At 52.9% G+C, this 12,720-nt stretch overlaps 1 protein-coding gene across 4 annotated transcripts in view; it reads left to right on the top strand.

The window, feature by feature from the left end:
• Positions 1-10,872, top strand: part of Numa1 (nuclear mitotic apparatus protein 1) — an 83,813-nt gene extending 72,941 nt beyond the window's left edge. For all 4 annotated transcript variants that reach the window (XM_045146232.1, XM_045146230.1, XM_045146234.1 and 1 more), the window contains 11 exons: positions 315-383; positions 2,602-2,721; positions 2,810-3,028; positions 3,132-3,289; positions 5,270-5,516; positions 6,418-6,646; positions 8,098-8,234; positions 9,024-9,200; positions 9,397-9,513; positions 9,628-9,849; positions 10,175-10,872. In XM_045146232.1, coding sequence (XP_045002167.1) covers positions 315-383; positions 2,602-2,721; positions 2,810-3,028; positions 3,132-3,289; positions 5,270-5,516; positions 6,418-6,646; positions 8,098-8,234; positions 9,024-9,200; positions 9,397-9,513; positions 9,628-9,849; positions 10,175-10,186 — 1,707 coding nt within the window. In that variant the 3' untranslated portion in view covers positions 10,187-10,872. The remainder of the gene's footprint in view (positions 1-314; positions 384-2,601; positions 2,722-2,809; positions 3,029-3,131; positions 3,290-5,269; positions 5,517-6,417; positions 6,647-8,097; positions 8,235-9,023; positions 9,201-9,396; positions 9,514-9,627; positions 9,850-10,174) is intronic.
• The last annotated feature ends 1,848 nt before the right edge of the window (positions 10,873-12,720 follow it).

Consider the following 12,720-nt stretch of genomic DNA (forward strand, 5'->3'; position numbering starts at 1 on the left):
CTTTGCTTTGGCACTTTCTGGGAGGAATGGGTATGCAGTGAAAATGTCTACTTGATCCAGACTAGATACCCTGTTTGCCCACAACCTGGCAAGCAGCGGGGGTGTGGTAAGGTGGGAGCTCTGAGGAGTCCGCCGCTGACTGTGGCCGCAGGCTGGGATGGAGTGAGTGTGCGCGGGCGGCCCTGAAAACCTGCTGGCAGCAGGCTGCCTGAATGCTGGAGAAGGGGACGCAGGGCAGTGTGTGGGGAAACCCTAGACTGGACATCTGAGGAGAAGCCTCCTGAATCTTCTCTGTCCCTTCTTCCCCTCCCCAGGTAGAGGAACTGAGTAAGAAACTGGCCGAGTACGAGCAAGCCAGCAAGGTGCAGCAGCAGAAGCTGAAGGTAGGACCGCTGTGGTGGCGGGCCTGGCCTCTGACTGGGGCGGGGGGGTTTGGAGTTGAAGCCCTGGGGTTCAGCGTGGGGCACCTTGGGCCTGGCTGCTCAGGAGGCCTGCCTGAGGCTCAGGAATTCTACCTCGTGCATTCTGGGAGCTCTCAAGCAAAGATCTTTCCACTTCTCCACTACAGCCACTAGCCACCTATTAATTTCAGTTACATTAAAAAGAAATTAAAGTCTGGGCTACATACTGAAACCATACCTCAAAAGATCCTAGGGCTGGGAGTGTAGCTCAGTGTTAGAATACTTGCTGAGCACATGGAAGGCCTGGGTTCAGTCCCAAGTTCCACAAAAGAAGAAAGTATGTTTTATTTCTTCAGTTGGGCTAGCCACACTTGCCACACTCGGTACGTATGTGGCTCGAGGCCACCTTGTAAGGCAGTGGCTGCATAGCAAGTCCTGTGGAGTAGCCGTGCTCCAGGGAGTTCGCGGTCGGGGACGGAGTGTCAGCGGCATCCGCTGGTACAGCGCAGTTTCTGTTCCTTTTCTTCAGACAAGGTCTTGCTGTTGAAGTACTGGGATTGCGGGGTTCACCGTGATACCCAGTGTACTTCATATTTTCATGTGTTCGCTGGTGTCACCTTCTTTGCTGTAATGTTTGCTTTTTGAAGCTTTGAGCTTCACTTCTTTTAGACAGGGGAAAAGGAATTGATCACCACTGCTGCTGGGGCTTGTGAAGCCTTGGTGGGTCCCAGGTGTTGGTAGAAGTGCCAAGCTTCGTTTTTCCTGCTCACCTTCCCTGTGCTCTACACCATGTGATGAAAGACAAATAGCCTTCTACTCTTTTTGGGGGTAGCTCTGAGCTAGGAGGTGGAGAGGCAATTAAACCAAGCACTGGCTGACTTTGCAGGTGTCCCCGTCAGACACGGGCCTGCTCTTAAGGAGTTGTGGTCTGCACAGAAGGCAGTACCATCATCATAAGTGAGCCCCACAGGCTTTGGGGTTAGGTGGATCAAGTTCAGCTCTTTGTCCTAGTCATTGTGACTGTGGTCACTTTGCTTAAATCCCTGAATTCATCATTTGGATTTTGTTTCTTCATCTGAAATGAGGACGAAATTACTTATTTTTTGTTTGTCCGTCTATCTGTTTTGATTTCCCCAGGTAGGGTTTCACTCTAGCCCAGGCTGACCTGGAATTCACCATGTAGTCTCAAGATGGCCTCAAACTCATGCCTGGCTGAAATAACTTTTTTTTTTTTTTTGGTATTTTGAGGTAGGGTCTCACTCTAGCTCAGGCTGACCTGGAATTCACTCTGTAGTCTCAGGGTGGCCTCGAACTCTCAACGATACTCCTACCTCTGCCTCCTGAGTGCTGGGATTAAAGTTGTGCGCCACCACGCCCGTCTCTGAAATAAGACTTTAATGTAGTTTGCAGAAGCAAGTTCTTGTCGCACAGTACGCATACAGGTGCCTCGTGCTATGCTGGGCTGGACACCCAGGTGTTCTCTGAAGATCAGCCCCCGCCCCTTTGTGAGGACAGGGCACATGTGCAGGCACTGAGACACTTTATCCTTGGTCTTCAAGAAGGCAGGCAGGATTGTCAGCTCTCAGATCCAGGGCTGGAGAGATGGCTTTATGGTTAAAGGTGCTTGCTTGCAAAGCCTGACAGACGGTGGTTGATTTCCCTGGTACCCATAATAATGCCAGATACATAAATTGGCCAAACACATCTGGAGTTCATGTGCAGTAGCAAGAGGCACTGGCGTGCCCATGTGCTCTCTCTCTCTCTTCCCCCACCCTGCAAATAAAAAAAATTTGTTTTCATTAAAAAAAACCTGTCACATGCATCATGAATTCCAGGCCAGTCTGGTCTAAAGTGAGACCTTACCTGGGGTTGGGGCCTGTCAGAGCTGGGCATGGTGGCACATGCCTTTAATGCCAGCACTTGGGAGGCAGAGGTAGGGGGATTGCTGTGCGTTCAAGGCCACCCTGAGACTCCATAGTTAATTCCAGGGCAGCCTGAGCCAGCGTGAGACTCTACCTTGAAAAGCCAAACAAACAAACAAAAAACTGTCAGAACCAGTGTGAGGCTTGAGCGTGGCCGCATCCTGAGACTATATGCCTGCAGGAGTCTGAAATTCCTATGCAGCCCAAGAAGCCAGGGCGGGTCAGTGGGTGTGGGTGAACCTCCAACACTGCCTTCCTGACTGGCCTTTTGTTTTCAGGCTTTCCAGGCACAGGGAGGTGAGAGCCAGCAGGAGGTCCAGCGCCTCCAGGCCCAGCTGACTGAGCTGCAGGCCCAGCTGAGCCAGAAGGAGCAGGCCGCTGAGCACTACAAGCTGCAGGTGAGGCACCTGGCATTGCTGGCCCACTCTGCCCTTCCTCCTGCCCGCTAGGCTCTGCTGCACCCACCCACCTTGTCTGCCCACACAGATGGAGAAAGCCAAGACTCACTACGATGCCAAGAAGCAGCAGAACCAGGAACTGCAGGAGCAGCTGCGGGAACTGGAGCAGCTGCAGAAGGAGAACAAGGAGCTGCGCGCTGAAGCTGAGCGCCTGGGCCGGGAGCTGCAGCAGGCGGGGCTGAAGACCAGGGAGGCCGAGCAGTCCTGCCGCCACCTCACCGCCCAGGTGCGCAGCCTGGAAGCGCAGGTAAGCATCTGCCTGCACGAGGCTCCTCACCCCTGTGCCGCTGGATCCCTGTGCCCTCCTCTCCGAGGCCCCTGCCCTGGACTTCCTCTTGCTCTCTTGCCAGGTTGCCCATGCAGACAAGCAGCTTCGAGACCTGGGCAAATTCCAGGTGGCAACTGATGCCTTAAAGAGCCGTGAGCCCCAGACAAAACCCCAGCTGGACTTGAGTGTTGACAGCCTGGACCTGAGCTGCGAGGAGGGGACCCCGTGCAGTATCACCAGGTCAGGAGGCACGCCTCCCCTGCATCTGCTCATTGATTGCCCACTGTTTAGCAACATGTGGTTCTAGGCAGTGGGTAGGAAGATAAACGAGGACCCTTTGCCTTCTGGAAGCTTATTCTTGGAGAAGCATAAAGCTGAAGTAAACAAGTCAGGCCAGGAAAGGCTCTGTGGGAGTAGTCCCTTTTGTTCAGTCTCGGTACACAAAGGCCAAGAAGGAGCCTGACTGGCTTATAGTGCAAGGCTAGCCAGGCCCAAGAATCCAGGGCTGGCTGGACTCCCCATTGGAACCTAGAAGTTGGACTTAATCCTGAAAGTTTGATTTGCATCCTAGATCATTCTGAAACCAGTATAGAAGTCAAGGAAACAGTTACTGTTTTGTTTGTTGTTTATTGTTTTGAGGCATGGTCTCACTCTGGCCCAGGCTAAAATGCACTATGTAGTCTCGGTGGCTTGAACTCACGGTGATCCTCCTACCTCAACCTCCTGAGTGCTGGGATTAAAGGCCTGTGCCTCCACACCTGGCTGTTTTGTTTTTTTATTTTTTTCAAGGTAGGGTCTCACTCTAGCCTAGGCTGATACGGAACTCACTATGTAGTCTCAGGATGGTCTCAGACTCTTGGCGATCCTCCCACCTCTGCCTCCCAAGCACTGGGATTAAAGGCATGCGCCACCACACCCTGCCATGGCTTTTTTTTTTTTTAAAACATATTGTGCTTGCTCTGTGCCAGTGTGGTAAGTACTTACAGCAGTTATAACTTACTTCTGCCCAGCAACCTCCTGAGGTAGGTTCTGTTTATTCTCTCCATAAACTGATGGAACTGAGGCAGAGAAGGGCAGTTGTGGAGCTGGGGTCTGAGCCTGGGCAGCCTGGCCTCAGCCCTTGCTTGTCACTGCTGTGCAGCCTCTGTCAGATGCCAGTCTAGGTCTGGGTGAGAGGAGCTGAGTCTGACCAAGGATGTGCAAGGAGGGGATGAGGCTAGGAGAGCTACTTAAAAGGCTAGTGGTCAAGCTCCCCAAAGTGCTAAGAAGAAGTGACAGAGGAGTGCTATTGAAAGGGAGGAGTGCTTACCATGCTGCCTTCCAGACACAAAGTGGCCTTCATGACCTCACAGTTGCTAATGACACCTACACAAGAGCAACGTAATAGGAGAGGGGAATTATGACATCAGTGCTGGGGATGGTAGCACACTCCTTTAACCCCAGCACTTGGGAGGCAAAGGTAGGAGGATCACTGTTAATTTGAGGCCAACCTGGGACTATACAGTTCCAGGTTAGCCTGGACTAGAGTGAGGCCCTGTCTTGAAAAAAACAACAAAATGATACCAAAATAGAAGAGAAACTAGTTGGAAAGGAGTCAGTGGAGAGGGAATTCAGGAGGGAATTATGATCATAGTATGTTGTCTTCTATGTACATAAGTTGTCAAAAGTTAAAAAACAAAAAGCCTAGGCCAGGCTTGGTGTAGCGCGCCTTTAATCTCAGCACTGGGGAGGCAGAGGTAGGAGGATTGTCATGAGTTCCAGGTCACCCTGGGTTAGAGCGAGACCCTACCTTGAGAAAAGAAAATAAGTTTGTGGTGATTGGCTCTTGCAGGAGAGGGTCAGAAGGTACCACTGTTGTGGGTTGGGAACCTGTGAGGGCGGCACTGCTTACTGAGTAGGAGATGCAGGAGAAAGGACAGACAAGTCAGTCTGGACTCAGTCACTCGGTTAACTGTGGAATTGCTTGGGCATCTTGGGGGAGGTCTGGGCCATGGGCTCTGCGGCGTGAGAGCAGGGCCGGGGTTACGGCAGAGATCTGGGTGTTGGTGGAACAGGGGAATTGGAAAAAGTCACGGGAGCAGATGGGGAGAGCTCTGGTTACGGCTTCTTCTTGGTACCTCCGAATTGTCAAGGCAGTGGTCAGCTTCCACCATACATGCCTGTCGTAAACTGAGATAAGCAGTGCCGTGTAGGTCAGGAACTGTACTTTTTTTTCCACAGCAAGCTGCCTCGTACTCAGCCAGATGGCACCAGTGTCCCTGGAGAGCCAGCCTCACCCATCTCCCAGCGCCTGCCTCCCAAGGTGGAATCCCTGGAGAGTCTCTACTTCACCCCTATTCCTACTCGGAGTCAGGCCCCCCTGGAGAGCAGCCTGGATTCCCTGGGGGATGTTGTCCTGGACTCAGGCCGTAAGACTCGCTCTGCTCGCCGGCGCACCACCCAGATCATCAATATCACCATGACGAAGGTCAGGCTGCTGGGGGGGGTCTGTCGTGCAATGGTGCCCCTTCTTCCCAGGGGTCTCAGGAGCAAGCAGGGAGGACCATCCAGTCCACACAGCATCAGTAGGAAAGCTGAGGAAGGGCAGTGATGTGCTTAGAGACCTTCTGCCGAAGGGCAAGGCCTTCCAGATTCAGTCTGTCACCTTCCCCACATGGAGCCCAAGTATGTGCAGGTGGAAGGCAGAACTTAAGCCCATCCCCAGCGTCTGGCGCCACCCCATGCAGCTGAGATGTAGCATGGCCCTCAGTGGATTGCTACTGCCAGACTCTGGGCTCTGGTCCATGTTCCTGTCTCAGAAGGTGGGAACGGACAGGAGATGGTTGGGCCTCAGGAACCTTGGGTGGACGGATAGCAGTGGCTGCGGCCTGAGCCTCACTAGGTAGCTCAGGAGACTTGGGTTCTGTTCTAGCTCCAGGCCCAGCCACTTCCTAGTGTGCGATCTGTGGCTACTCCTTCACCTCACTTTGCACCTACTTCTGAAATGGGCTGACAACACCTTTCTTCCTCTCTCAAAACAATAGCCTCAAAAAAAAAAAAAAAAATGTCTGGGTGTAGGTAAATCACCATGAGTTCAAGTCCACCCTGAGATGACATAGTGAATTACAGGTCAGCCTGGGCTAGAGCAAGACCCTACCTCAAAAAGCAAAACAACAAAAAGGATAGCAAAGAGTCTGGATGACCCTTGTCTTGTTAGGACTGCTGGCCGTGAAGTCCATTTGCTGACATGCAATCTAAGGACCTTGACAAAGCAGTGTGGGATCAAACAGATTCGCTGTGGCATCTGGGAGCTTGGGGGTAGGTGGATAGGTGGTAGCTTTATAGTGTTCTGTCCTCTATCTTCTGCAGCAGTTTGCTCTTTCTTTCAGAAGCTAGATGTGGAAGAACCAGACAGCGCCAACTCATCCTTCTACAGCACACAGTCTGCCCCGGCGTCACAGGCCAGCCTGCGCGCTGCACCCTCCACCCAGTCCCTGGCCCGCCTGGGCTCCCCTGATGACGGCAGCTCCGCGCTGCTCAGCCTGCCTGGCTATCGGCCCACGACTCGCAGCTCTGCCCGCCGCTCCCAAGCCAGGGTTTCCACGGGGGCTCCGCAAGGTGAGTGCACTGTAGGGATTTACCACAACCCTGAGTGAGACTAGAGCAGGATGCTGGCCCAGGGCAGAGGCAAGTTTTTAGACTCTCAAGGCTGCTTCTCTGACCTGCGATGTCTTGTCGGGACACAGGTGAGTCAGGCTTTCTCCATCTGCTTTCTACTTTGAAGTGACTTCTCCTTAATTACATGTACATGTACACACAAGGTGGTACATGAATGTGGGTTTTCTCTGCAGTGGCTAGAAGTTCTGGTGTGCCCATTCTCTCTAGTCTTTGGGTCTACCACACAGGTATCTCCTCTAACTCGGCAACCATGGCTGTTACCCACTACTCATTTCCTATCTGAATTTCCTGGTCTCTGCTTGGTACTCTCCCCCCCCCCCCCAAGGTAGGGTTTTGCTCTCTAGCCCAAGCTGACCTGGGATTCACTATGTAGTCTCTCAGGCTGGCCTTGAGCTCACAGCAATCCTCCTACTGTTACCTTCCCAGTTGCTAGCATTAAAGGCATGTGCCACCACGCCTAGCTCTCTCCTTTCTTAAGCCATCTCCATTTACTCAGCTTTCTCAAGGTAGATGCTATGTCTTCCACACAGTGTGTTTCTTCTAAATCTCTATGTAAGCATCTAGATCCTATCTTCCATATTTGTGACTCTGCTCCAGCCTTTCCTTAGACCCCAGCTTTCCTTAATAATGAACTCAAGTGTGATTTCTGCCTAAATAAGCTCAGTAATACAGTGTTTTTAAAAATAAACACCTTGCTTGCCCATCTAGGGCCTTATGGGAACAGTCTAAGGCTGAGATGCCACCTACCTACCTAATGTTCCCAGTGTCAAAAGTCCTCTGAGCCCCTTTCAGGAGGTGGTAGGCTCTGAAGGGTCAGAATGACCAGTCATTTCTTAGAAGTTCTAGCCCTCTGGCCTCCAAGGACACTACTGGGTGTCAGTTCCTGGCCCCTGGTTTCTCATGTGGAGCACCTGGCCTTGGAAGGTGGATAAGATGTCACAGTTGGACTGGAGAGATGGCTTAGTGGTTAAGGCATTTGCCTGCAAAGCCAAAGGACCCAGGTTTGATTCCCCAGAAACCATGTTAGCAAGATGTATAAGGTGACACATGCATCTGAAGTTCGTTTGCAGTGGCTGGAGGTCCTGGCATACCCATTCTCTTCTCTCTGCCTCTTTTTGGAATAAATAGAAATTTAAAAGAAAGAAAGAAAAAAGATGTCACAGCCTCCATTTACTACCTCTTCTGACCTCCCCAAGGAGAAAGCAGTGTTCCTTCCATGGTCTCTGTGTGTGCCCCCTTCCTGTCCTTCAGCACCGAATGATACAGAGAGGACTGGTGTGCCAAGGCTGAAGGTCCTCGGGGAGGAGGAGGGAATGCTGGGGAGATGCCAGGGCCGGCAGACAGTGTGCTGGCGGCAACCCCATTCGGACCCTCTTGCCTGCCCTCTGCAGGAAGGCACAGCTTCTACATGGGCACCTGCCAGGACGAGCCCGAGCAGCTGGAGGACTGGAACCGCATTGCAGAGCTGCAGCAGCGCAACCGAGTGTGCCCCCCGCACTTGAAGACCTGCTACCCCCTGGAGTCCAGGGTGAGCCGTGAGATCCCTGCAAGGCCGCCTCCCTGAGTGCCAGCTGGGGAAGGTGACCTTTTTCAGATGGAATAGCTACCAGTTGTCACTAGGGGATGAAGTCACCGAGTAGACTGGAACTAAGGAGAGTTTGCTTGGGAGTGCTGATCATTTGCACAGAGTGTAGGGAGAAAACAGAGGGGCTGGAGAGAGAGCTCTGCTGTTAAGGCACTTGCCTGCAAAGCCTAAGGACCTGGGTTTGATTCTCCAATACTCAGGTGAAGCCAAACACACAAGGTGGTACATGAATGTGGGTTTTCTCTGCAGTGGCTAGAAGTTGTGGTGTGCCCATTCTCTCTCTCTCTCTCTTTTTTTTTTTCCCCCCTTTGTTTTTTTGAGATAGGGTTTTGCTTTAGTCCACACTGACCTGGAATTCACTATGTAGTCTCAGGGAGGCCTTGAACTCACAGTTATCCTCCTACCCCTGCCTTCCCAGTACTGGGATTAAAAACTTTTCCCACTATATTAGGGAGAATGGAATTTCAAAGGGGAAAGTGGGGGCAGGGGAGGGCATTACCATGGGGCATTTGTTATAATCATGGAAGTTAATAAAAACAAATTTGAAAAGAAAAACAAAAATCTTTCCCCACCACGCCCAGCTACCTCTCTTTCTTAAATAAATAAATAAACAAACAGAAAAGAGTTTTTAAAAAGCCAAACTGGGTCCAGATGCTGCCGAGTGCGGTGGCAGTGCCAGGCCCAGGCCCTGCTCCCTGTGGCTGGCACTCACTGCCACCTCCCCCCGTGCAGCCTTCTCTGAGCCTGGCCACCATCACGGATGAGGAGATGAAGACCGGAGACCCCCGGGAGACCCTGCGCCGAGCCAGCATGCAGCCGACCCAGATTGCCGAGAGTACTGGCATCACCACCCGGCAGCAGCGCAAGCGCGTCTCTTCAGAGACCCATCAGGGGCCTGGCACCCCTGAGGTAGCTGACACTGGCTTGTGTTTTGTTCCCCAGGAAATGTCCCCACGGGGGGGGGGGATTGTGGGAGAAGCCTCTGGCAGGGGTGGGGAGGGGAGCATGTTGACTTGAAGTTGGCTTGGCTCTGAGAACCAAGACCCCTGGTTTGGGATGTGACTGACCGCCTTTTGTCATAGTTTACTTGTCCTCTGCCCCACAGGCCAAGAAGGCCACCAGCTGTTTTCCACGCCCCATGACTCCCCGGGAGCGACATGATGGGCGCAGGCAGAGTGCGTCCGAAGCCCAGAAGAAAGGAGCTTCAGCTGTTCTAAAACAGGTTGGGTTGGGATTGAAGGGGACAAAGGGAGGCTCAGGAGACCCCTCATGGCACAGCACCAAGCAGCGTTGTGGGATAGCAGGATCTCCCAGCCTGACAACTGTTTCCCCACAGGCTGACCGGCGCCATTCGATGGCCTTCAGCATCCTCAACACACCCAAGAAGCTGGGGAATAGTATTCTGCGGCGAGGAGCCTCAAAGAAGGCTCCAGCCAAGGCCTCGCCCAACACCCGCAGTGGGACCCGCCGCTCTCCCCGCATTGCCACCACCTCAGCCAGTGCCGCCACCGCTTCTGCTATTGCTGCCACCACTGCCACCCCTCGGGCCAAGGGCAAGGTAGAGGCACTGGTAGGGTGGGAGACTAGAAAGCCAGTGCATGAGCAGCTCCCAAAATACTCCATGGGGAAGCACCCAAGGCAGGGCCAAGCTAGGCTGCGGAGGTTGTGGGAGTAAAGTGAGATCCCTTGACCTGCTTAGCAGCTCGCTGGAGAGAGGAGTCCTGACACCCAGTTTCTTTGGCATGGCCAGCAACTGGTAACCAGAAAGCAGGTGTGTCTAGAAGGGGTCCCGCTAGGGGTGTGGAAGTGTCAGGCGGCAGGGAGGCTCAGAGCAGGCTGGAACGAGACTTAGTCTGGCGGCTAACTGTCTGTCTCTCTTGCAGGCAAAGCACTAAAGAGCCAATACCAGTGCGTGGCCCTACCTGTGTCCCCAGTGCTGACCTTGCCTGGTCCTTTTTCCTTCTACTGCCCCTCTCAGTGCCTTCTCTCAGCTCCCAGGCCAGTGGCGGCCAGCCCCCCAGAGACAGTGATGCCTGCCTGCACTGTGGCCTGGCACCTGGACCTTCACCGGTGCCTTCCATAGGTACCTTCTGGGAGCTGGCCTAGGAGGCTTAGACAGTGTGGGGTTTCTGCCTATATTGCCTCCTGAATTTTTCTTGGAGCAAAGTCCACTTCTCCATCATAATCAGATTTGAGGCTGGCTATGAGTGACGAGCCGACAGTCTTCCTTAGCCTCTGGATCTAGAAGGGACCATTGGAGAAGTAGGCCTGGTTCCTGCTGTTCCTGGTGGCTGCGCCTAGCAGTGGCCCTTGCCTTGAAGCCCAAGACATGGGCTTGACCTGGTGGGAGCCTCCCATCCACCCAAGGGCACAGCTGCCTGGAGGATGCTGTTTTCCAGGGCACGTGTCCTGGGTCTCAGGGGTGGGGTAGGAGGCAGCCTTCAAGGCAGCTCACACCCACCTTCCTCAGACTTGTACTGGGGTTGGATTTGGAACGATGGGGAAGGTTTTTAAGGGCCGGGGATGGATCTTTTTTCTAAATGTTATTACTTGTAAATAAAGTCTATTTTTCTCCCTTGAATGTTGAGCTGCCTTGGTTGGTAGGGACAGGGAAGGAAATCAACGCTCTTTGGAGCCTGTCTTTAGATCACCTTTCATCTGTCCCTTTTGGTACCCCATTTCCCAGGATCTTCTTACTCCATTTCTGGCTTCTGTTCCTGAGTAGCAAAGGCCTGTGTTCTCCTGAATTTTGCTTTGAATGTGGTTTGAAAGGCAATTTCTGTCTTCCCTGCTCCATCTCTGGACAGGCAGAGTTCCTCTGAGTGGACCTGGGGCCTAAAAAACCAAGACTAGGTTGAAATACTTCCATGAAAGAATCGTTTATGATGACTCACTGTGGGCCCTGAGAAGGACAGTTACAACTGTAGCCACTGTCCCATCCCTTGAGACAGTACAATAGGGTCAGGAAAACACAATCCATAAAGTCATTTCACATTGTGAAAGCCTGGATGTCACCAAAGAGGTGACATTTCAACTGGGCTTCATGGTTTGCTGAGGGGATGGTGAGGAACTGGTCAAGTAAGCAGAAGAGCAGGATGGAGGCTGTTGGCAATGAGGGTACTGGCAGGTCTGCCGCAGATGGCCCCTGCATGCTCTGCTAAGGTACCAGCAGGTCTTGGGAGGTTCCTGAGCACAACAGTGGGATGAATAAGACATCAGAACAGTTAGTGGGGTGGGTAGACAGACAGGTAATATTAGGGGCTACTGGAATAATCTAGGTGGATGGAAAGGAAGTGTGTATTTGATAAGAAGTGGTGGTCAGGGTGGCCAGGAGCAGCAGCTACTCTCTGGCACAGCCTGTTGTTGACCCTGCTGAGGTCAGCGTTGGACTGGCTGGAAAGCAGGGTTCCTGAGATTTGGGGTGAGACTGTCCTTAGCTGAGTCCTAACCGCCCTGTTTCCACCTTGCGGCGTGGAGGCTGCCCCAGCAGAGCCCTCCCTTTCTTCCCCACACACACACAGACCTGCTCCTGTCACCCCTGTCTCCCCCCACCCCCAGCTTCCTCACTCAGAGCTCCGCCATGGTGACATCATGCCAGGGCACCTGTCCAGGGCCTACAAAAACAAGTTCCTAGCTTGCAGGTGGGCCTCAGCTCTGTGGCTGCAAGGTCCTCCACAACTGGATGCCAATGTTCCCATGCCCCAGCTGGAGCAGCTTGGAAGGCTGCCAAGGCTAGCCTCACTTCCCAACCTCAACCTGGTGTTCCTCTCCCTTGGCCACCCTGAGAGGGTCTCAAGAAGGAATCCTGCAGGGTGTGGCTGCACATGCCTTTAATCCCAGTAGGGAGGTAGAGGTAGGAGGATCACCATAAGTTCAAGGCCACCCTGAGACAACAGTGAATTCCAGCATGGGCTAGAGTAAAATCCTACCTCAAAACAAACAAAAAAAAGGAATCCTTTTACAGTCACCAGAGGATGTTTTAAGTGTGTGTGTGTGTATGTGTGCTTGGGGGGGGGGGGTCCTTCTGCCTTTCAGAGCCAGTGTTTCCTTAAGGTCATACCTTATACCAATGTTCAAACAGACACTCCTTTGTGCTAGGGACCCCAAATGGAATCATCTTAACCACTTCAGGCCAAAGCCACACTTTGACATTCGGGCCTTTCTCAGATGCCTCCCCAAAGGTCCAAGGTCGGTCACCTCATGCAACACCCACCCTTCACACCCATAAACCTTTGTGAATCTACTCTTAGCCCCTTTACTACAACTACAGGTCTAGATTCACTGGTTAGTCTAGAGTCTCCTACCTGGCTCCAAGGGGGAAAAAAATCTGGAAGAGCTCCTTCCCAGCAACTTCCCTGGAGCTCCAGAGCTCAGTGCGGCCATCGGGCCCCATGTTCACACCAGGGAAATAGAAACCACTCGTCTACTT

Source organism: Jaculus jaculus, chromosome 3, assembly GCF_020740685.1.
Source record: "Jaculus jaculus isolate mJacJac1 chromosome 3, mJacJac1.mat.Y.cur, whole genome shotgun sequence".
NCBI lineage: Eukaryota > Metazoa > Chordata > Mammalia > Rodentia > Dipodidae > Jaculus > Jaculus jaculus.